General features: G+C 38.2%; 1 protein-coding gene across 5 annotated transcripts in view; it reads left to right on the plus strand.

Moving 5' to 3' along the window:
- The first annotated feature begins 1,687 nt into the window (after positions 1 to 1,687).
- The window catches only part of RCOR3 (REST corepressor 3), a 53,875-nt gene continuing 29,659 nt past the window's right edge, over positions 1,688 to 25,903 (plus strand). For 2 of the 5 annotated variants that reach the window (XM_044003788.1, XM_044003791.1), the window contains exons 1-6: positions 2,269 to 2,559; positions 2,938 to 2,994; positions 10,667 to 10,744; positions 17,080 to 17,132; positions 19,912 to 20,073; positions 21,885 to 22,009. In XM_044003788.1, coding sequence (XP_043859723.1) covers positions 2,391 to 2,559; positions 2,938 to 2,994; positions 10,667 to 10,744; positions 17,080 to 17,132; positions 19,912 to 20,073; positions 21,885 to 22,009 — 644 coding nt within the window. In that variant the 5' untranslated portion in view covers positions 2,269 to 2,390. Of the gene's footprint in view, positions 1,816 to 2,268; positions 2,560 to 2,937; positions 2,995 to 10,666; positions 10,745 to 17,079; positions 17,133 to 19,911; positions 20,074 to 21,884; positions 22,010 to 25,903 lie in introns of those variants that run through there. The other 3 variants (XM_044003790.1, XM_044003792.1, XM_044003789.1) reach the window with 2 other exon arrangements.

The raw sequence follows: 25,903 nt of genomic DNA on the forward strand, positions 1-25,903 counted from the left end.
AAGAGCCACTTGGAGTCTTTTTGCAGCTTATACTTAAGGTTGGCACAGTAAGACACTTTGAACACATGTGTACAGAATTTGCATGAGAACACCTGTTCTGCTTTGTCTGCAGACAAAGGCTGTGGGAGTGCCCAGTCCAGCAAGATTGGGCAAGCCTATGTCATGACACCTTTTTAGCTGAGATCCTATACCATCTGACTGTTTGTTGAAGGGCCTATCTTTAAAGACTTAGCTCAACTATATTCTCCATGAAACCTAAATAACTTTTCTTCTTTTCACTCCTCACATAGCATTTTATGGTTAATACATTCAGCATTATATCTATTGCACAGCCTTGTATATTAGTGTTTTAGCTCCCTAAAGTATTATGATGAGATCAGAGGTGATGTCTTATCAACAGTAAAATGTTACTCCCTGAGTGTAGGAAATGTTTTCCTTTTTCTTTGTATCCTCAATCCCAGTGTCTGGGAATGTCTTACAACTTATCCTTGTTGAAATGAATCTTTGTATCTTCCATAAACCGTAGAATCTGTCACATTTAGCATGTGCTTAATAAAAGAGCAACCTTCTTGTGTTGATTTAGGGTTCTTCTATGAAAAAGGGATAGTTCCCATTAGAATTCAAAACAATTATAAATAAAAATAATCTTTCTAGGAAATTATATCTAGATTAAAAAAGCAAAACCTTTATAAATGATTCTGATACCACTGAGTCTCCAATGAGTTTGACCAGTGAACCAATTTTGCCAGGGTCTTATCAAAAATTAGTGTCAAGGTTCTAGACTGGCAGAGCTTTGAATTCCAAACCCAAGTCCAGAAGGAGCAATAACTTTGGGAGATCTTCTCCCCCACCCCCCCCCACCCCCCCCCCGGAAACACCATAAAGTCACAACGCACATAATGCCCACGTGAATCCTTTCCTTTCTAAGCCTAATCTATGATAATACATTGACCGGCATTCTCCTACACTGTTTCTTTTGCCTTGGCCTAACTTCTCTTTCTTCACTTTGAGCTGACACCTCAGAGGCTGACTTCAGGACTGGAAAAGCTCCAGAAAACGGCTCTTTCTTCATTTCTAGAGCAGGGCTACACCCCGACTCCTTCTCTCTTCTCACTGCCTTCCTCCGACTGGCTTGTCTGTAAAGGACAGACTCTGAGCCACCAGGGCTAGGACCCGATCCAAATCTTATCTTCCCCTTTCTCCCACTCCATATATGTTAAACAACAAGAACAAAAACGGAGAGGAAATCCTATAGGCAACACACAGCTGAGAGACCAAGCCCAGAAATACTTTCTCACCTTCCTTGGCCTCCAGGGATTCCGCCCCCAGGTGTAGGACGGGGCGAAGGGCTTAAAAAAATGAGTAAGATCTCACTTTTGGGGGGCAGTTGTTGACTTAACCGGACAGGGAGCAGAAGGAAGCCCACCCCTCTCATTGGCTGAGGCTCGGGACCCGGACCCGGACCCGGACCCAGACCCGGACCCCATGGGGAACAAACGGAAGCCGGACGGCTGTGGTTTGGCCCACAGAGGAAACCTTGGGGTCGGGAATTCGAGCCCACAGCATCCATTCGGGAACGAAGGGGGTTGCACGACAATCCCCTGGCCAACCCGCCCCTGGCCCATCCTACTGCCGAAGCAGCCTTCTCCGCCGCCTCCTCCAGACTGAAGAAGGCCGCCTCACGGACCTCCCTTCCCTTCGACTGACCCGAGTTCCTTCCGCCCCAGCGACTGCAAAGAATCCCGCCCCCCGCCCCGCAACTCCACCTTCAACTCGGGTGGCAAACGCGAGCCCCCAGCGCGCCTCCTTCTCCATGTAAGGGCGCCAGAGCAGCCGCCTCGCCTGGCCCCGCCCCGCTGTGGCTTTGCCCGACCTGGGCTGCGGGTTGGCCAGAGCCTTCTTCAGGAGCTGGGCTTTCCCTTTCCCACCTTCCTTTCCCAGCTCTTGCCACCCGTCCACCCCTCCCCCGCCAGCAGCCGGATCCTCCCCGCGGGGCGGAGTGATACCAGCCGCGGTGGCGGCGGGAGGGAGGCCGAGGAGCGAGGCCGGCCCAGGGGCCCCGGGGGCGGAGGCAGGGGAGGGGAAGCGAGGGGAGGCGGGGCAGGGGCGGGTTGTTGTGAGGCGACTGCGCTACTGCCTGACCGGGGCGGTTATGGCGGCTCCACATTAACACCCTCCTCCTCCTCTTCCTTCTCCTCCTCCTTCTTCCTCCTCCTCCCTCCTCCTTCTTCTCCTCCCCTCCTCCTCCTTCCTCCTCCTCCACCTCCCCCTCCTCATCCTCCTACCACTCCTCCTCCTCCCTCTCCCTCCCTCACGCAGGAGCCCTCTCCCCCCTTCTCCCAGACGCCTACCTCTCCCCCCTCACCTCCTCCCTCCTCCCCCTTTCTACCATGCCCGGCATGATGGAGAAAGGGCCTGAGTTCCTGGGGAAGAACCGCACGGCCAACGGCAGCACCAAGAGCCCGGCCGGCAGCGGTGGCGGCGGCGCTTCGTCTACCAACGGCGGGCTCCACTACTCGGAGCCCGAGAGCGGCTGCAGCAGCGACGACGAGCACGGTGGTAGCCTCGAACTCCTCCCCGCCAGCCCTCCCGCTCCCCCTCCCCTCCCCCTTCTTCACTCCCCTCCCCCAACCCCCTCCCCCCTCCTTATTCCCTCCCCTCCGAGCCCGGGCGCTGCGGTAGCCTCGAACTCCCGGTGCAGTGCAGCCGCAGCAGCAGCAGCACCCACCGCGACCCCCTCTTCCACTCTTCTCCCCGCATTAGTCTTCCCTCCCCACCCAGGCCCCCTCATTTGCATCTATTTCACTCGGGGCTTGGAGTTTTTTTCCCACCCACCACATTCCTTCTTTCCCGTCTTTTACAATTTTTATTTATTAAGTGCTTTTTTCCCCCCTTTTTTAAAAGAAATATTTTATTTATTTTTGTGTTGCTTTGCAGATGTTGGGATGAGAGTCGGCGCCGAATATCAAGCTCGGATCCCTGAATTTGATCCTGGTAAATATTTCTGTATTTGCTTTAGAAAAAAAAAGATCCTGTTTCCTTTTTTTTTTCTCCTGTTATATTGACTTTGGGATGTAATAGATGGGAGTGGGAGTGGGAGGGGGGCGTCTATGGGATAGCTGGCTAAAGTGGATGTTGTAGGAGGGTGGAGATGGGATGCGTTAGGCGTCTTCTGTCTGGGAGGCTGTCAGGGTTGGAGGGGTTGTGACACAGGAGGCTTATAGGCAGAGGGGTGTGAAAGCTGTGCCTTGCAAGGTTAACATGGTTCCCATTGGAGGCCACTTGAAGGATCTCTACTCCACCCAAGGAGCCCAAGCAGGTCTGGGTGAAAGGAAAGAGAAACATCTTTTACCCAGGAGAGAAGCATCCGAACTGCTGGGAAAAGGGTGTTTGAGGCAAAGCCCCCGAATGTGCTTTGGGGAGGAGGTGCCGCAAAGCGGATAGAGTATGAGGAATTAGTATAGGAGAAAAAGAAAAAAAATATATATATATATATTTCTTGCTTAATAACCTGCCACTGGGGATGAAAGGGATGTGCTCTGCAAGGGCGGTGAATTACTGCTTGGCTACTGTCACCCTGCTGAGTCGGAAGGCAAGCTTTGAGCTGAGTGCAGACAGGATTTTATTTTATTTTATTTTATTTATTTATTTATTTATTTTTGCAAGGTGGAGTAGCCTCGGTAGAGGCGCCTCTGCAGACTCTTAAAAGCTGCCGAGAGGAGGGGAAAAGGGGGTGGGGAGACGCCAGAGGCACACCTCGTCTGCTAGTCAGCCCTAGGAAGTCAGACCACAGGACGGTGGCTGCAGCTGCCAAGGAGACATTTTCTCAGTGAGCAGCCAGGTTCTAGCGCCCTTTGCCAGCCCAGCTTTCGGGCTCCCAGTCTACTTTTCTCCAAATAAGCTCCATGGTGGTCACGGGATGTCAGCTGGGAAGGGGATTGGATGAGAGTTCTTCATGTGGAGACTCCCTTGTGGGAGCCTCTTGATGGGGATCACATTTTTTTCTCTCGACCCCCTATAGTTTAAGGCTGAGGACAGATTATTAAGAGGTCATTTAATTACAGTTTTATCACTTCTTAACTCACTACTTTTAACTTGTTTTAAGGTAGAGTGGCATCTCCTTTTAAGTTATTTTATTCCTATACAACTTATTTTCATTTTCTTGGTGAAATAATGCATTTTACTTGTATATATAAAAAAGAAAGATGTTTGGGGCAGTCTTTGGTTGTTCTGCACCTCCTTCCACCACATATACTCCCTAGCCCCCTTCCTCTACCAGGCCAGTGTAAATTGACTAGCTCCCATTTAAATGGGTAAGGTCATTGAAGGTCACTCAGTTTTTCCCAGAGCAATCAGAAAAAGAGATGTATCATATTTGTGACAGAAAACCTCAGCAAAAAGCTATATAATTTATTTTCTAAATACAGCTACAAAAATAGTTGAGCTAGAGTGCTGTCTTCATTTCTGTCATTTAAATGACAGTACTATCAGATACTATTGGATCTACAAATTTATAAATATATGCCATCTATGTCTTCTGAAGCCATTTTAAGTGCTTTTTGAAAGTATAGCCTTCTTTATGGTTATCTGTGCAACTGGTAGTTGTATATTTAACATTACTACCTGATAAAAGTCCAGCTTGCAGCCTCTAAGGATACTTCAGATGCCTTGTCTGTCAGAATGCCCTTGGAGAGTTCAGAGAATATCTTCCTTCTTTTACACACTTAGCAGATTTTAATACCTTCTGCTACCTTTTAGTTGATAAAGGGGTTTTCTTAAAGGTAATTTATCCCCTGAAACCAGAATTGTTCCATAAATTCTTTAATGTGGATGTCTCTTAACCAAATAGATTTTGACTTGTAAACCCCTTTCAATAATGTTATTCTCTTTTCTGATCAGGTCTATGAGACATCATCTCTTTGAAAGCCATACTTCATGCCGGAACAAAACCGTGCATGCCAAGGACTGATTATTGTAAAGAAATAAAAAAAAATAGAAAAATAAATCTTAACTACATTTCAAAATAAGTATAATCATTTGAGGGTACAAACTTATTGGGTTGTGTTTTTTTTTTTTTTTGAGGACAAATAATTACAGAATTGTAGGTGATTTAACCTATTCTTATTTGGCTTATCCAACTTTTTGGTAATCTAGATTATCATATTTTAGTTGTATATTTTAATTTGAACAAAAATTTCTAAAAAGATACTAAATTGTTATTTTCTATATTTAAATCACCAAGGTCATATTCTATTTCTTCATTGTATAAATTAAATTGGTATCGGCTCCCTTGATATAAAGAATAAATGTTATCTACACAACTTATTTTCCTCTCTCTTAATAATCCTATATGAAGAGAGTTAAGGTGTTAATCAGAACAGACCAACACTAAAATTTATGTGAGGTCAACTGTCAACTAAAGATTAATTATCAGGCACCTGCCATGTCTCTTCGATTTTGACAGGTACTGTCAAATGCTGTTTGAACATAGTCCTATCACCTAATTTTACTCTAGTAAGTACTATGTTTTTATTCAACTATATTTCATCAGCCCCACATAATGAACTCAAAATTACAGCATATTTTAATAAAAATTATAATAAATATATTTTATTAGTTAACATTTAGAAGTTATTCCTGTTACCTTAATCGTATTACTGGGTCCTGTACTTAAATTTTAGTATGTCTCAATATCCTTGGTTGTCATCAGCATGGTGTTATTTGCTTATGTTCATGTCTTACCAAATCATTTGGGGCTGAGTTTTTTTAATCCAAAATTGCTTTGATCAGAGGCTATATGGTTTTTAGCCAAGAGGTAGGTTTGAAAGATGAGAGTTGAAATGGAAGAAGTGATGAGGAATAAAGAGCTTTAAGGGAAAAGAGCAGAATGATAGTTTGTATAGTTAGAAGTAATGAGGATTAAGGTTTTAGTAAAATAATTAAGGCGATATAGAGATAGCCATAGTAAATAAAATAAACTTAACTATAGTCTTCATAATTCTCTGGTTGGATTTCTGATTTTCTTCCTCTTATATAGTTTCTATTTTGATTCTTTCTCAATTTGGTCAGGGTACCCTTAGGAAATTGTCAGTATTTAAGCCTTTTTTAATATTCTGTTCACGTCCACATTGTGAGTATACATTCAGAAAACAAAATCTTAGAGATTAACAAAGATTTTCATTTTTCTTGATAGAGGAATGCCACTAGTTCACTCATTTGTTGGGAGATTCTTCTGATTCCCCATATTGTTGTTATTGCTGGTGTCATGACTTGCAGTGAATTGGATTTAAGTGAGGGAAGGCTGTGCAAAGTCACCATCCTCACTCTCTCCTCCAGAGCCATCTGGGTCCAGTGACAAGATACATATTAGGAAGACTGGAGATGACCCCAGATGCTTAAGACAATTGGGGTTAGGTGATTTTCCCAGGGTCACACAGCTAGTAAGTGCCTGAAGTGACATTTGAACTCAGGTCCTCCCAACTTTAAGGCCAAGGCTCTATCCATTTCACCACCTAGCTGTCCCCTGTATCCCACTAATGTATGCTTAAGATTGAACAGTGGACTTGAATTTAGGAGAATCTGGGTTCAAATGCTGCTGCTGACCCATATTTGTGATAGGTGACAACAAGCAATCTACTTCTCCTTGTCCTTCAGTTTCCTCAAATTTAAAATCAGTATGGTAATACCTGTAGTACCTGCCTCATAGGGTTGTTGCTAGGCTCAAATGAGATAATGTTTGTAATCTGTTTTGTACACCTTAAATCAGTATATAAATGTCCGTTTATTACTACCATAACTGCCTCACCAAATGTGGTTAAGAGGACCTTAAAATTTTCTAGTGGGAACTGAAATATAAGGAATTTTACTCTTTTTAAAATTAATTTGCATAAGTTTTTCAGAACTGTATACATTTCATGGTGATGTCTAAAAAATTAACTTAATTTTGTACCCATTTAGAAGATATAAAGTATCTCCTCATATGTTATGGATGATTCACTCAATTATCATTAGTTTATCTGTGCACCAGCTAGGTATAAGCTGTACTATAAAACAGCTAATGTTGGAGTTACACTCAAAAGCAACCATTGGGTTTAGAACTTCTTGGTTTTCTTACTCATTTTAGCTCCTGAAATGAAGAGGAGGAAACCTTGTAGATTACCAGACTTCTAATGGGACAAACATGTAGTATTTTAAGTTCTGCATACTACTTTTTTGTTTGTTTTTACTGTTTTCAAAGAGAGAAAGATACAGTCTGAGAGTAGCCAGAAAGGACAAAAGATCATTTCTCCTATCCAGTCAGATTTTCATGGGATAAGTCATGGTGACCATCATACCTTTGGGATCATAGACTCATTGCGTTTCTCAGTTGACCAATAAGGGGAAAAGAACCTGTATTGAGAAGTAAAATTACTAAATAAAATCTTGAATAAACTTAGTAGAATGCCTGAGAACATCAGTATCATCTACCGGCTTGGTTGCCACATGTAGCAATTGAAAACTGTGGAGTCTGACTTGGGGCTGGGCAAAGGACAATGTGAAATGTCTAATTAGGCATTCCACTGCTACTAAATGGGATTTTTCCATATTAGAATAGCTATTAGTCCTCACAGCTGTAGAGCTGAAGAAGCTTGTCGTGCTTCAGTGAAACAGCTGCTGTGGATGCCAGTTTCTGTTAGATTAGACCCTTAATTACAATGGTAAGAATTTGCAGGGAAAACTGTCATCATTCTTAGAACCTGTAATAATAAACCAGCATATATCTGTTTAGGAAGAGAACTTTAATGAGGACACTTCGATTTCAGATTTTTTTGGACTATTTAAAGTAGTAATGAGATAGAAAACTACATTTGAAACGTGTGATGTGCCTTTCAAGGTTTGCTCTTAAATGATATTTGAATCCCTCCTCTAGAATTCCAATTCTTTGTGCAAAAGAACCCAATAACACCTTCAAATCTTAAAGTTTAGCGTAATCAGAGATGTAGCAATAATATATTTGATTAAAGTTTTGTAACTCATTATTTAGACAGGAATCTAGTTTCTAACTAGATTTTACTTATAGGGTTATTAATCAAACATTTACTGATTGATTATTAAGTTATTGAAACACTTTAAAACTGCTTTGCATTGTAAAAAAAAAAAAAAAACCAAACTCTGCCTCTTCCAAAAACCACAGGGTCTCTGAGTTTTTCTTAGCATCTGAGGGCAACTTTAAAAATATCATTATAAATGATAATGGAGGCTTATTTTCTTTAAAAGCCGTTTATTGGGGCAGCAAGGTGGCACAGTGCATAGTGAATAAAGCACTGACCCTGGAGTCAGGACCACCTGAGTTCAAATCCAGCCTCAAACACTTAACATTTACTAGCTGCATGACCCTAGGCAAGTCACTTAACCCCAATTGCCTCACCAAAAAAAAAAAGCGCCATTTATTTTCCAATATATTTAGGTGTGGATCTATAATAATTTGGTAGTTTCCTCAGTTTTCTTCTCTTAATTTTTCCTTACATGTTACTGTAGTTATACTTTGTAACAATTAGTTTCACATTTAGTCACAATATAACAGTATACAGCTATACAAAATGTGCCCATAGCATTTGTGGCAACGCTTCAAAATAATTGAAGTGATAGATACTGAAATGCCATTTTTGGGAGGAGAGTGATAGAGGAGTGGAAATGCTTTAGGTGATAAATATATTTTCTAGGAATAGCACTAGGTTTTTGTTTTTTGTTTGTTTGTTTGTTTTTTTGCATTGGGCAATGAGAGTTAAGTGACTTGCCCAGAGTCACACAACTAGTGTCAAGTGTCTAAGATGAAATTTGAACTCAGGTCCTTCTGAATCCAGGGCCAGTGCTTTATCCACTGCGCCACCTAGCTGCCCCCTAGCACTATGTTTTAAAAGCAGTAGCTTTACCTCCCACTCTACAAGGTTTTTTTTTAATTTCAGACATGTTACAACTTTGTAATTTATGTCAATTTTGCATTGTGTAGTAGAGCACTGGACTACCTGGCTTTTAATTCTGCTTGTGATACTTTCTAACCTCGGTACCATGGACAAATCACTTAACCTGAGTGTTTATGTATAAAACAAAGGCAATAATGATAAGTGTATTATCTACCTCACAGGATTATCATGAGAATAAAATGAGATCATGTGTGTAAAGTATTTTGTAACCCTTAAAGCACTATATAAATATCAGCTATTAATATTAGTTACTTTTTTTAATTCTTCTCATTACTTGGGGTAGCTTTTAAATTTTTCATCCTTAAAGATGCTCCAACATTATGTTCAAGGGATGATTCTTAATAAGATGTTTTAGTAACAACTCACCTAAAATTTCTTAACTATTTGAAACATTCTAGGAATCATAGGATCATAGATTTAGACCTGGAATTCAACTGAATTCAACACCCTCATTTTACAGATAAGGAAACAGATATAGAGAAGTTAAGTCACTTACCCATGGTCATAAAACTAGCATCTGTAGCATTATTTGAATTCAGGTCTTCCTGATTTCAAGTTCAGCATTCTGACCACTATGACAAGTGAGGGTATGGTGGGGGAAGGGAAATAAGCCTTTCTTTGTCACAGAGTTCGTATGCTGAATACATGCAGATTGCTGACCTGACAGGTTTCTCTTATAGGTATTCTGTGGCTTATATTCAATTCTAACAAGTTAAGTTTTCTGGCTTTTTAGCCCCCATGTGCCGTATTAAAAGTAGCAAATTGGAATACATGCTATTTGCAACAAGAAGTAAGCAAGAGGGGGCAGCTAGGTGGCACAGTGGATAAAGCACTGGCCCTGGAATCAGGAGGACCTGAGTTCAAATCCTGCCTCAGACACTTGACACTTACTAGCTGTGTGACCCTGGACAAATCACTTAACCCTCATTGCCCTGAAAGAAAAAAAAAAGAAGCAAGAGAGAAAAAAATAAAAAGCAAAAGCTAGAACTCAAAGTATAGTAGTTTGGGAGCCCGTAGAAGACAGTAACCATAACCTACAGTTCACCATTACGGCACAGTGTAATAAAGCAATCAGTAAACATTTTTAAGTGTTAACTATGTGCCAGGCATTCTGGTAGGTGCTAAGAAACAAAACAGTTCCTGCTTTCAAAGAGGAAATATATTCTAAAAAACATGGATGTAAATACCAAATAGATACACAATGAACCCAAACAAAAAAGTTAGTACAAAGTTTTTAAGAAGGGAAGAATATGAATCATTTGTTTTGGAAAGGTTTCCAGTAAAAATGGTTTTAAAAGGTTTTTGTTGGGGCAGCTAGGTGACGAAGTGGATAAAGCACCGGCCCTGGATTCAGGAGTACCTGAGTTCAAATCCAGCCTCAGACACTTGACACTTACTAGCTGTGTGACCCTGGGCAAGTCACTTAACCCCCACTGCCCTGCCCCAAAACAAAACAAACAAAAAAAACCCAAAGGGTTTTGTATACTTAAAGGGGTAAGTTTTAGTTTTATGGAAAACCCATTAACAAAGCTTCCCTAGTAAGATATTATTACATATTTAGTATGTAGCTCTCTCTTTCAATTTATTGTTCTGTTCTTTTGTAGGTACTTGACTGAAATAGAAGTAAAATTTAACTTTTTTCACTCTTTTTAAAAATGTCAGTTTGATCTGTGAAACTCAAAAATGGTTTGTTTTCATTCCAGGTGCCACAAAGTACACAGATAAAGACAATGGAGGAATGCTTGTCTGGTCTCCATATCATAGCATTCCAGATGCCAAATGTAAGTCAGTATCTAAATTCAACCTTTTTTTTTTTTACATAAAATAATCTAGCCAATGAGATGATAGATATAAAATATTTTGAAAACATTTAAGTAGCATATAATGTAAGCAATTGCATAGAGGTAGTTAGGTGGCACAGTGGCACTAGGCTTGGAGTCAGTAAAACCTAAGTTCAAATGTGGCCTCAGATACTTACTAGCTGTGTAACCCTGGGCAAGTCACTTAACCTCCGTTTGCTCCAATTTCTTCAAATGTAAACTGGGATTATTAACAGGACCTACCTTGCAGAGTTGTGAGAATCAAATGAATTAATGTTTGTAAAGTGCTTAATACAGTGCCCAGCAAATAGTAGGCACTGTATAAATGCTTATTACCTTCCCTATGTTATGATACAGTATTATTAACAATATTACCAATTTGACAAAATGTAGCTCATATTTGGGGCCAAAGAGTTGGTCATACAAGGTAATAAATAGAACAGACTGGTATTTTTTCCTTATGCATGTTAGTGTGTTGAAACTCTATGACCTAACTATGTAGTTGCTAAAATCTTTTTGAGTAGGGAATGGAGATGCTGTGCAATTATCTATACCACCTTTTCCTGAATAGATACATGACATAACACTTAAAAGAATTCATGGTCTATTACCATTCTTTAAGATTAAAGGTAAGGAAGTTGACTACAACAACCATCAGGTCATTTCTGTATACTGTTTCTGGCAGATAACCACTTGAGTAATTAACTATCTCTAAAAATCGATAAGATCCTAGCTCTATTTTAATATTCCCTGATTTATGGTGAGACTTTAAACCACAGTGCGGTATAACAGTGCAGTATAATTTGCTTTTCATCAAATATCAGAAGCCTACGGGCAGTGGTACTGAGACTTCTACACTGTTTCCATTGAATTTTTGTAAAGGTATTGAGCAAAATCGTTGATCGAGGTTCTGACAGCTATAGAAACATTTTGATTTGTTTTAGGGTCCACCAGTATCCCAAGAATACTCTAATATCCTTCAGTGATGTAATTGGCCATGCCAGAGTTAATGATGTGTCCTATATTTAAATCATGGTTTTTTCATAGGTACAGACATACTTCTGGACTACCTGGAAATTGGAATCTGACTCTACTTTGATACCATGATTTCATTGATTTGGTCATACTTTTCATTAAGCAGGTTGCAAATCTCTTTTTGTCTTCTCATTCTCAGTCTTGTCCATAGATCTTAGAGGATTTAGCTAAGCATGATCCACCTGAAGACATGAGAGAAACCTTCAGCTGCTTCTTTTAATATCTTGAGTCTATTACATACAACTCTGGCTGTTCATCTATTGTGTCTCATTTTCAATACTTGTGTGACCATAAAAAAAGATAGGTTGTACATTTCCTCTAATGTCTTTATGCCACTTTTCCTAATTAGTTATAATTCATGACATTGCCTAATTAGGTAATAATTAGTGACATATACCCTACTATGGCTCCTTACACAGCTGTCCATTGTGTTTTGGGCTCCCTATAATTTTAGTTCTTCAGATAGTTTTGTCCATATTGGTGAACACTTCCTTCCAATTCTGGGCCCAGCTTGCTAGCTATCTGTACTATTTGTCTAAGATATATATACTGTTGCAAAGATTAATTAAATAGGCTACCCATCTAGCTGTACATATGCTATTATCTCAAAATCTAGGCAATATTATGGCCTTTCTTGTTTTTCTAGCAGAGATGATTAGACCACTAGATCTCTTTTATAGTGTTTTGGATTTCACCGAGAGGGTATTACAAGTGTTTGGGGGCTCAATTCAAAGAATACAGTGTCACCTGCAAATGGGAACATTTGCAAAACCCTGCTGTTTCTGAGTAATCTTTTTGCACATGACATCTGTGACATTGGTGAGCACATCTCTCTGTTGTACAACTTGCTTGATAAAAGTACAAAGCAAATTGTTAGGGGAAATTGTTTCCATGGTTGAATCTGTCAGTCTTAAATAATTTTAATGCACATGAAAAACCCACGTTATGTTTTAAAAGGACCTTCAAATGAGATCATATACTAGCTAGGACTAGACCAAACCTGTCAGTTGCTACTTCATCATTGTGAGATGGTAGGGTCCAAATGTGGTAATTCTTTCCTGATTGTCAGTGAAAATGTCACTATAAGCAGGCTGAAAAGTCTGTTCTCTATCTAGTATCTCTTTTTTCCCTTCTGATTTCATCTATGAATGCTTTTAGTCATCTTCAGCTAGATTTCATACCAATTTCTCTTCATGCTTGTTTTTTCCTCAGATATTTGTTAACTATTATCTTCTCCCTTTTCCCCTTACATTTTGCAAATGAACTTGTACTCTAAATTAGCATTGCCTTCAAGTTGCCTTATCTTTCCACTTGGTGAGGAAATCAAGACATTGGCTCAGGTTTTCTAGATTCTTTTTGGTTTTTTTTTGTGACAGTCTAAATTCTTTAAGAAATGGTGTTAGACATAAAGACTGGGATAAAGCACCGGCCCTGGATTCAGGAGTACCTGAGTTCAAATCCGGCCTCAGACACTTGACACTTACTAGCTGTGTGACCCTGGGCGAGTCACTTAACCCCCATTGCCCCGAAAAAGAAAGAAAGAAAGAAGACTGCATTAATTCCCGGTTTTTTTAGTTGATAGGTGGGATGAATCTGCTATAATTGTACACGATTTCATTATATCTTTTGTTCTTTTTTCTAATTTGGTATTTACCTTTGCCTTTTACCAATTCTTGATCTAAGTGTGCAGAGTTGATTTGGACTGCAGAATTCCCAACTAATCCTTTCATATCTGTTAAGATATAGGTAAATTAATTCTTTTATAGAGTATTCACCCTGTCTATCTCCAAATCCTTGAAGAAAGTATTTGTGATGTACTGGTGCAAGACTTCAAAATAGTATCCAAGCCTAATTTGGTTTCTTAGTTTTGAGGATTTCATATATTTCTTCTTGGGATTTCTAGATTACGTTCCATTCAACAGATATGTGCATATAAATTACATTTGTCTTTGTGTTAATATGTTTGCTCAAGTTCATTGTGAATCCTGAAAGGTGAGATGGCTCCTGGTCCCTTGAATTGATGTTTAATGCAGACTTTAGGGAAACAATGAAGTTAATTCCTTTTTTTATGTTGCTGAGAACCTTTAAGCCATTCTTTCATTTAGTTGCAACTTCTTTATGAATTTGGGTTTTACTTATAATGAGAATGTTGAAATGAATATTCCTCAGTTCCACAAACTTCTTGGCTGTTAGACAAAGATCACTTGTTAAGCATAGCAATACATGTTTATAGTTTCTCTAAGGACTTTATGTATGTGTTTTGGCATACTTTCCATCCCCTCCCCCCCCCCCCAGCCCCTTTCTGTCATTCCTATCAAAGTAGAAAGGGAATGTTTAGGACTCTGAGCCATTTTGTGTTTTTGTCCAGTACATGGCTCATAATGGCAAAAATCCAAAAACTGTTACCTAACAGTCAAACTTCTGGTGATAACTGATTATGCTTCTTGACACTTGTCTAACTGAGGGTTTTAAGAATACCGCAGAAGGTTTCGGTATTCTACGAATTGCTTTGTATGACTTGATAAGTGTGTTGTTACACATGAGAGAAGAGATGTGGTTTCACGAATGATTTTATAGAGCTGGTTTGAAGCAATAAACCAATCATTATAATTCTGAGATCACATGGACCTGGACCAGAGAAAGTCTACAGATGGCCAGAGATTTACATCTGCAGTAGAGGACTGAAATTCTGCCTATGGCAGAATAATGTATAATGATGCATTAACAAAATAAGAAAACCAATTTATGAAAGTCTATGTATGCTAGTAGAGTGGATTCAAACCCCATGACAAACTCGAGGCCGAAAAAGCTGTGTAATTTAAGATTCTAAATGTGGATTCTAATCTGTCCCCCCAGTTTTGGGGGAAACTGACTAAAATCACTGATAAAATGAGTTTAGGTTTTTAAGGGTTTATTGAAAAATAGAAAGAAAAAGATTGAGAACAGAATTCCAACAGCCTGGCATTCCTGTCTTTCCTCAAATTTCCTGTGAAGTCCTCTGCCACCACCACCACCATCAAGTCAGGAACCCTAAAGAGCGAGAGCTCTCCGTGCAGGTTCTCCTTCCTCCTTCCTGTCTCCTCCCAGAAAATAGGAGGCTCCTCAAGTTGATTGGCTGATAGCCTTGATAGACAGCACCCATGAGCAAACGTCATTTCCTGACACCAAGGAAAAGCCACATAGCCTTGCCCTCTGAGGCATTTTCCTCATGGCGGAGCTTTCCCACAGCAAGTCTCCAGTAGGTGGCATCATTCCAATCATTACAAAGCCTTTTATTAGGGCTACATGACATGAAACTACCATGGACATCATACCAGTCAATAAATCTTTATTATTGATCATGAAGATCTTACATGCCCAGCATTATTTTGGGCTGTGAATTACTAAAGGAATACCATATAGTTTCCGTTTCCAAGGGGTCTGCAGTCTAGGTGAAGGGTAAGACATAAAAAGGGTGAAGGCATAAAAAACAGTAGTGGATGAGGTCTTTTTGTAAAGTATACATCATGGAGCTTTGATTTCGTCTGTGGACTCTTTTTTCCATTGACATATATAGACTCTTCTCACTTTGCATAAGTGGACTGCTCCACAGACCTCTAATGTGATTTTTATGTAATGTGAACTTGCCTACAGACATGGGAAAGGGAAGGAGGGAGAGAACAGGAAGGGGACCGCAAGCCCAGAGAGGGGACTGGCACACAATTACAGGAACGGAGAGCAGAAGGAGGAGAACCACATCCAGTTGCATGGGGCCCTGGCCAGAACTGAGAGAAACAACTTGGAAGGTGGGGGCAGACACTTGAAGGCCAGACAAGAACACATATAGAAGAGGAGGGGTGACCAACAGGGTGACTGGTAGAGTTTGAGGTAGACACATCACCCCAGCACAGATAGGAGATGGGTATGGCCAGACACACAGGTAGGTGGCCAAAGCAGAGGTCTCAAGCCAAGCCCCTATCCATAGCAGTTCTTCTGCTTTCACTTGGAGGGTTTATTTAATAGGGGTTTGGGGGGTAGGGTGGGGTCGATTGGGAAGCCATAGTGTATGGAGCTGAGGATGATGAGCTGAGAGAAAGTGAGCACAGTACTGTAAAGTTAACATAGATGGGTTTTTGAGAATGTGGAATTCTTTACATAAAGCTAAATTTGTGTAAAATGAGAACTGTTTGTATCATCTACATATAAGTAGACAGTTTTTAAGAACGGCTGTGGATGAAAAACTCACAATTTGGTGGCCAGTTTGGTGAAGCCTCTCCAAACTTTTGAGCTAGGTTAATGCTTAGAAAATAAAGAAGTCTTTTCACTTGGATGTACTGAAATCTTTATGTTGTAGGAGTACATGCCCAAATCATGTCCATGCAGACATAATCAGAATTCAGGGTTACTGCCATGCCATAATGAGGCATCACAGTAAAACTTGAGTGAATGAACAGTATTGTATATTCCTAATAAAACACTCACATTTTCATTGCAGCCAATTAGAGAATAACATATAGGGTGTTCATGTTGAAGTATAGTCCCTACGGAAGAGAGTGCAATCTGGCATCACAGAAAGTTTCACTTAATCCTCAGTGTTAAACAGCAAGATCATAAAGTGAGAGGTCCTGGAACATCGCCACTGAAACTAGGTTTAGCTGAACGTGACCTTTAAATTTGTATAGAAAATGAATGAAAATAAAATATTGGAACAGCTTCTCAGATGGCAGGTTGGAGCGGGGATGTGGAGACCAAGAAGGCAAAAGAAAGGTTCTGAGGAAGCATTTAAGCACAGCTTCAAACACTGTGGCCTGTTTGTCGACCAGAAAGCAGACTAGTAGTGAGGTATGAATTGATCAGAGCGGGATCACTTTTCAGCAAAGGCCCTGCATAATAACGACTGCAGTTTAAAATCAAAAGAAAATGCCCGTCATGTATTTACAGCACTGAAAAGAATTCTGGGCTGCAAGTTAGTGTTTTTAGCCACGCTTGTAAGTATATCGAAACATACACAAAAAAAATAGCTCTATGATAAATACATTCATAGATACTGAAATATAATTTTAAATAAACTCTCCTAACCCTCTTTAAATAAAAAGGTTTCTAGTTTATAAAAGACGGTTCAAGTTACTTTTATGCCTGGAATATAAATTGCTTGAGGTGGGTGCAAAATCAGGCTTGGACAAATTCATATATAACTAAATAAGAAATTCTACCGGATTTGGGTTTTTTTGGTTTGTTTGGAGTTTTTTTTTTTTTTGATGTTATTCTTTTTGTCGTTGTAGTGGACGAATATATTGCAATTGCAAAAGAGAAACATGGCTACAATGTTGAACAGGTATGTAAGTTTCAGAATTTTTCTGAGCATGCATATGACTGTAAATGTTTCAAGTACATGCTTTTTTAAAAATATCAATAGATACTTAGGTTTCTCCTTTGAAAGTTATTCACCTACACCAAAGATTTGACCTTTTTTCTTAATTATCTATTATTTTAATACTATTTTGTGCTCAGATATTATACAAGTCATAGAATTATCAGATGTCATTGGTTGGCATTGAGAGAATTCTGAATAGAAAGATGTCTTGATCTATTCATGGGTAAAGTTAGTCATTTTGGATGTATCTATAATCATTCTTTTTAAAAAATATTTTTATGTATTCATATGTAGCTAGTCCTTTGATATTTGCTTCTTTTATACTTTGACTTAATTCTTTTTTAAAATAGTATTTTTTAAAATTAAATTTAAAGATAATTTTTAACATCGATTTAAAAAAAATTTTTTGAGTTCCAAATTTTCTCCCTTACCCTCTCTGTTGCCTAAGACACTAAGCAATTTGATATAGGTTATATACATGCAGTCACATAAAACATTTTCATATTAGTCATGTGAAAGAAGAAACAGACCCAAAGGAAAAAAAAAAAACACAAAAAATTAAAGAAAGTGAAAATAGTCTGCTTCATTCTAAATTCCGACTCCCTTCAGTTCTTTCTCTGGACATAGATAGCATTTTTTATCATGCGTCTTTTGGAATTGACTTTGACTTAATTCTTAAATGAACACTTGATGGGGCAGCTAGGTGGTGCAGTGGATAAAGCACCAACCCTGGATTCAGGAGGAGCTGGGTTCAAATCCAGCCTCAGACACTTAACACTAGTCACTTAACCCTCATTGCCCTGCCCCCCCCCCCCAAAAAAAAAAGAACACTTGATTCATTATTTCCTAAAACTTTTGCTGAAATATCTAGCAAACAACTTTGGTATTAGATGTCTTAAAAATAATGTTTAAAATGTTTGTGTATACTCAATAAACATTAAACAAGGCAGTCTATTCTTGATTATTATGAGAGGAAAAAGTAAATAATCACTAAAGATTTTTTAACCTTACTTCCACCAAGGTTCAACCTCCTCTTCCAACAGATCTTTTAACAGAATTGGGGGGGGGGGGGCACAATGAGGGTTAAGTGACTTGCCCAGGGTCACACAGCTAGTAAGTGTCAAGTGTCTGAGGCCAGATTTGAACTCAGGTCCTCCTGAATCCAGGGCTGGTGCTCTATCCACTGCTCCACCTAGCTGCCCCCAAATTTTTTATTTTTGTGAGGCAATTGGGGTTAAGTGACTTGCCCAGGGTCACACAGCTAGTGTCAAGTGTCCAGGGCTGGATTTGAACTCAAATCCTCCTGACTCCAGGGCCAGTGCTGTATCCACTGCACCACCTAGCTGCCCTTTTAACAGAATTATTAACAGGTAGTAAAATTTGCTGATTTTAGTACCTTTCCTCTTCCTTTGTATAATAAAACGTTATTTAAATGGGAAAGGGATACAAGAAAGGATTATCCATAAAAATGCATTATCAACCTCTGAAAATAATAGGAATTGGTTATATAGAGAGTGACACTATAAAATTATTTCAACTTCATAGCCATTTAAATAGAGATTTCTCATGTATATGTATCTATATTCAACATAACGTGTATGCATATATGTTTATTTTTTATTGGAAACATTTTAAAATTTGTAACTCTATAGCTATTGGCTTTTAAACCTCAAATTGAAGGACTGTTTGAGAAGTGCAGTATTAGAAAAAAGTAGTCACTTGATTTTAAATAACATTTTTATTTTGAAGGAATATAAAACTAAGGTCTAGAAATACAGCTTCTCAAACTTAACTGCCTATAAAGTTGATATGTTTGGTTTTTGTGTTTCTTTCCGAACTATATTTCATTGCTCTTTCAATAAAGATCAGGGCCAGCTATGCAGTGCTCAGAAGCAACTCCTCAAAAACACATGAGGCCTACAGTAGAGGGGGAAATGTTGGCAAGGGAAGTTTTCCATTTCAAACTTCCAAAGGGTTATAGTAAAACAGTGAGTAAAGCAACTTTAACTTAAACATTCCAAATGGAGCCTCCCTCTTTTTGTACATTTGTGCACAAAGCACTATGAAGAATATCCTATGGTCTATTGGAAGTTTTAACTACTATTTTATATTAAGATAAGAGCTTTAAAACTTTAAAACAACAAATACTGAAAATTGTTCAAAAGTTTACTTGATGTATTCTTACTTATTGGAACTTTTTGATCATGGAGTGCTTTTAAAAAGTTGTAACTGAACTCTTTCCTTACTGAATCCCCACCTTGCTGTTCTATTTTTGTACTGTGGCTCGTGGTGTGGTGTTAAGTTTCTTTTGAGTCTTGACTTATTTAAATATTTTCTTTTAATATCTATTTCTTCATTTTTTAATTTTTCCAAATTAACAATATTTACAAACATTAAAGACATAACAAACTAAATTCAGGTCTAGTTTTTTAGCCTAAAAATCTAATTTGTTAATTGTGTAAACAGTATATCCTCAACTCACTGCCTAGTTATTACAGCACATATGGTATATAAGACACCCACTGTTCTGAGGCTGGATTTTTTTTTTTGTAGGTTCATGAAACCGCATGAGCTGTAATACATAGGTACCCCAGATTAAAAACCTAAAACTATTCATTTCTTTTTTGTTTTTCAGTTGAAGTCGAACCTTTAGTGTTTTAACTTAATTTGTGTTTAACTTTCTAAAGTGTGATATGACATAAGTCAGCTAAAACCAAAAAGGGATGATTTCTCTTCAAAGGCACTTGGCATGTTATTCTGGCATAAACATAACATTGAGAAGTCCCTTGCTGATCTCCCTAATTTCACTCCCTTCCCTGATGAGTGGACCGTGGAAGATAAAGTCCTCTTTGAACAAGCATTTAGTTTTCATGGGAAGAGTTTCCACAGGATTCAGCAAATGGTAAGATGACATTTTTTCTTTTACTGTGGTTTGTACTTCAGTGACATCTTTTGATATTTCAATTTTTTATTAGTGACTTTGCTATGATTAAATGCAAAGAACATGCAGTGGTTACACATCAGATTTTAGTTTCATAAACTATAGTTTTAATTACTAGGGTTTTTATATCTATAAAAACTTGCAAGTTTCTACTACTACTCTGTAGCATGAACATGTTTCAATGTTATGATATCCTAAGTTCATCATTTTACTCTTCTCAACTTAATTAATTGTTGTTGGTAGTCAACAATTTTCTTACATTTATCTTTAAGCATACTTGTACTTCCAAGAAAACATTTACTAATATTGAATAAATATTGGATTATTTATAATTTAGTAGTATCTTTGTTTCTAGTTTGAAATTCGTCTGGAGATGAAACCAAATCTAAAAACTAAACTCCTAGTTGTTTGAGTATTGGTTTTTTTTTCTTTTTTATAAAAAGTGTTATATATGAATTGACTGATACCTTTGCTTCTTAAACCTCCAAGAAAGCTAAAACTGTATGAAATTGATTAGTCTCTGTAGGGCATACTATAAAAGTTGAGAGGTTAGAAATTTGTATTAATAATAGGATTCTGTTACTAGTTTATTAACATTTGAATCTGAAAAAGGACATTGGTGATGATAGTATTCTTATAGTCATGTGTTAGGTCATGACGAGCAGGTCTTTTCACTGTACATATCTATGAAAGCTGTCTTATATTTTGTGTTTGGAAACAATTTGCAGGTCTACCATTTAAGTAAAATTGGCCCAAGTAACTTGTTTTCTAGCTTTAGAAAGACTATTAGAAACACCTTAAGTATTGAATACCATCATTTCATTCCAAACAGCTTGGGACCATGGTACTTGTGCTATCCTTACTATATTAGTCATCAAGGTGCAAAGTGGACAAAGGTACTTTGTCACATTCAGTCAGTCAGTCAATCCCTATGAATTCATTGGTGTTTAAAATGTGCCAGAGGGCAGTTAGGGGGTGCAGTGGATACAGTGCCAGACCTGAGGTCAGGAAGAATCTTTTTCCTGAATTCCAATCTAGCCTCAGACACTTACTGGCTGTGTGATACTGGGCAAGTCATTTAACCCTATTTGCCTCGTTTCCTCATCCATTAAATGATCTGGAGAAGGCAAACCACTCCAGTATCTTTCTTTGTCAAGAAAACCCCAAAAGAGGTCATGAAGAGTTGCACACAACTGAAAAAGGCTGAATAACAACAAAAAAAACCATGCCAGACACTGTTAAGTACTGGGAGTAGAAAGAAAAAGCAAAAATCATTCTTGCCATCAAGGGACTTATTCTTATAGGGAAAACAACATTGCAAATAACTGTGCACATAAGAGACAATTACACAGAGTAGATGAAAAGTAACCTTAGAGGGCAAGACATTAACAGTTGGTACCATACATATCTGAGAGGATATGGTGCTTGAGCTGGGTCTTGAAGGAAGTCAGGGATTCTACAAGGCAGACAGAGTTCAGGAGGAAGGGTGTTCTTTATATGTATTTTTGAGATCCTACAATATGCAAATCTAGGCATGTTACATAAGGAGGATCACATCCAAAGATAGAGGTAGCACCATGTTTTCTAGCACCTTCCTTCATCCTACTACATGGAACAGCATATGACTATCAAGTGTTTAAGCTTACCTCACCATCATCAAATTACTTCCATTGTATCTACAGTTGCTGTTTATGGAAAATATCTTAAACATGTTACTGAAAGTATTAATAACAAATTCAACCTGCACATATTAATAACACAAATTATTTTAGCTTCCAGATAAGACTATTGCAAGTCTTGTAAAATATTACTATTCCTGGAAAAAAACTCGGTCTCGGACAAGTTTGATGGATCGCCAGGCTCGAAAACTAGCCAACAGACATAATCAGGGTGACAGGTAGGTTTACTGCTTCTAACATTTGTACATTGTTTAGATTTAATGGAGTGATTGCTTAAAACAGAAAAAATTACTTTGAAGTAAAAATTGCTTTTATAAATCTAGTCCTATTGTTGAGGATACTATCTCCTGTGGTCCCGATCATAACCTATCTTTGCCCTCTCATCCTTTTCAACACTTTCCTATGTCTTTCCATAAATCCTCTATAGGATAGCCAATAAATGTTCTAGGGGTCTTGCTCTAATTCCCTTGATGTTTTGCAAATACCGGTGGAACATGTGGAATGTCCATCAGTTATGCCCCATCTCCCCACATGACTGGCCCATTTAAAAAAAAATTTTTTTTGTGGAGCAGTGAGGGTTAAGTGACTTGCCCAGAGTCACACAGCTAGTAAGTGTCAAGTGTCCAAGTCCAGATTTGAACTCAGGTCCTCCTGAATCCGGGGCAGGTGCTTTATCCACTGTACCACCTAACTGCCCCCTGGCCCATTTCTTTTTCAGTCCTACACCCTGCTGATAACATCCTTTCTACTGCTTCTCAAGCAGTTTTTTGTTTTTGTTTTTGATAATGTGTTGTGTCCTATTCATTCCTACAGTGTGTCTCTCCATTGATTTTTGGATGATCTTGAGCCTTACTTCCTTCCACAGATGATGTGGTATTCCTTGGCTCACAGCCACATGCCATAACTGTAAGAATATGAATGTTAAAAAGATGGGCTTTGGTTTAGAACAGCAACATGGTCTAGTTCATAGAGCACTAAACACTGAATCTTGCCTTTGACACTTAACTAGCTATGTGACCTTTGACATATCACATAACTTCTCAAACCTATTTCCCCACATACAAAATGGGGAGTAATAATACCATCTACTTTATGGAGATATACACACACTTAAACAAATGCTGCACAAGTGGGTTGTTCATTTGCATAACATAGTATGGACAATTGGCATTCTTCATCTACTGGTTTTTTCCATTATCTATAATTAGACCAAACTCTTTTGATTATGGACTTCATTTAGGAATCTTCACGATGTCTAAGACATGATACATTCAACATAATATCATTCACACACAGAGGAGTATCTGAAGCCCTTCACAATTTTTAGAGACTCTCCCTTTCATTTTGACTTTGCATTGGAAATCTTCTTTAGCTGTTAGATACATCTTTGGCAAGAGTATATCCTTAACTGATGCTTTACTTAATGGGATTAATCAGATTTATTGAATGAAATCATGTCTGTTACATCTTTCAAGGAATCTTATGTGACTTTGACATGCATAGAAGCTATTTTCTCAGAGGAGAGCTTTAAATGTGACATTTTTCTCATTTCAATCAAATGCTTTTTAAAATAATCAATAATAGGATTATTCTTTGTACTTTTCTTTTAATTGTGTGAATATAAAGATGTTTGCTTAAAAATGCTCTTCAGGAAAAGCTTGCCTGTTTCCTTCTGATATGTTCATCAAAGGTACCCTTGGTATGTTTAAATTCTTGGGCAGAAAACTGTAGAGATGGAAATGTTGGCAATATAAGTCAGTAGTTGTTAATGTTCTCTTGATTACCTTTTGGGAGTAACAATAAAATCCAAGAATTTTTCCAAGCTTTTGGAACCCCCCTCATCTTTAGAATTGATGTCCTAATACACTCAAAATTGTTGGTTCCAGCACAGACCTTTTCTAAATATACTTGGTCTAGTCTAGCTGATCATCTCATCTTTGTTTTTAGTGCCATTTCTTCTTTCTCACTTAGCGTATCTAGCATATCTGGTATTAGAGTCAAAGTGTGTTGACTCCTTAATGGGGGGAAAAAAAAGAAAGAAAAACCTTTGTTATTTAAAAAAATTTACACATCATCTCATCTCTGTATTTCATCTCTTGTATTGTTCTCCTTCTGGTTTCATCTTTAAATGTCCTAGGGGATGAGTTATTTAGTTAGGTCTCTCAAAAAATTTCTTTAGACATGCGATTTTCCTACACTGCTTCTTACCTCTTTATGATACAACACTGCTCATGATCTTCTACCATACTCTTTTGGAGGACCTTACAAATAGATTTATATGCTAAATTTTGTTACCCTTGTCTGGCATTATCACTTGGCAAGGTCAAATGTTTGCTGATTGAGATGGTTTGTAGGCTTTTGATTTCCTTCTTGTGAATGATTTATATTGGTTAAACTTTCTCAGGAAATGATGTCAGTGTCAATATCTGTTCATTTAGCCATTTTCCATTTTTGGTGTCAACATCTTTTTTTTTTTTTTGCGGGGCAGTGGGGGTTAAGTGACTTGCCCAAGTTCACACAGCTAGTAAGTGTCAAGTGTCTGAGGCCGGATTTGAACTCAGGAACTCCTGAATCCAGGGCCGGTGCTTTATCCACTGCGCCACCTAGCCGCCCCCGTCAACATCTTCTTTAAGCCAGGTTGAAATTGCCTAACCTGCATGCCATATCTTCACATTTTTATTTGATATTGTTGAGCTTTGTTCTAACAATAAGAATTTGATGATCTGGCTATATATAGTTGAAGAAGAAATGACCCCCATATTTATAACCAGTTGCTTCCTGTCTCATTTCTATTGTTATTTAGTGCTTGCCACATTTAGTATCTCACCTCTTGTCTCCAAGGAGGCAACCAGGATTTGTAGGCAAAAGGCTTCTGTATAGTCTGTGAGCCTTTAACTGCTTATAGTTTAAATTTCTTACTCCCAGTGTTCTAAATATACTTTTTACTTTCCTCCTACCTTTGTTTTGATGTGAATAAGTATTAAAGGACATGTTGATTTAATTTGTAGAATCTTAAGAAGAAGTTCTTTTTAGACTTTCTCTACATTTTCATCCTCAGGAACAGGTATTGGCACATAAACTGCAGTGATTTTCATGGTGGTCTTGCAAACTCTTATTATGAGCACAGCAATATGAGATTTTAAAAGCATCCCACAAAATGATTTTTCTTGTCCTTAACTGAACAGTAAAACCAGTTAATTTCTTCATTTGCTTTCCCAAAGAAAGAGAGCTTGTGAGCTATCTTTTCATTTACACACAATTTATTTTTTCATCTTTTTTTATTTAGTTACATTGTCAAGATAGATATGATTCGTTTCCTTCAGAAGTGTGTTCACTTGTCAGTTTATGGATAAGTATCTCACATTTAGAGTACCAACAGCTAATTTATTATTTGTAGATATTCTGAAAACTATGCAGTTTTTGGCATTCTCTACCCCCTTTTCTGCCATTGTCATAATTATGCAGAATGAAAGCTGCATGGGACTGTGGGACATTTTGTATTTTTTGTTTCATGAATTACCATGGCTAAATAATCCATCATCAAGTGATGGCCAACCTTCTAATGTTGAGACTGTGTAGTTAGCTTGACTTATCGTTCAAAATCAGGCTGTCTGTTGCCAGGATTACTTGAAGCCTTTCCATATTGGTAGAATAACCAGGGTTTATACATTGAGAGCATTGCCTCAAGATCACAGGATCACCTCCACACTATGATGAGGCATTAGAATAGCCAGTACATAGGGTAAGAAAAATAGGTTTTGTGCTCTTTCAGAAAGTATATTGTTATAATGAATGTATTGCATTAATTGAGCCATTTAATATAGTGATGTGAGCTTAAGACCAAAAAAAAAAGAGCACTATAATTTTCCTTTTTTTAAACTTTATGCTTTTGTCCTTTACTGGAGCAGTCAGTGAAATGGCCAAAGCACTGGCCAGTGTGTTCTTCATTCTTAACTTATCGGACCCTGCCAACAAGTATACAAGCTCAGGTACTAGTAGCTACTTAATGTGAACTGTGAATCAGAACTAAAAATACTTCCCTTTTGGTAATGAACATTAAAATGAATATATTTCTTATGGCATAAGCCATTGTTCTGAAGTTTTGTTTGTTT

Source organism: Dromiciops gliroides, chromosome 4 (assembly GCF_019393635.1).
Source record: "Dromiciops gliroides isolate mDroGli1 chromosome 4, mDroGli1.pri, whole genome shotgun sequence".
Taxonomy (NCBI): domain Eukaryota; kingdom Metazoa; phylum Chordata; class Mammalia; order Microbiotheria; family Microbiotheriidae; genus Dromiciops; species Dromiciops gliroides.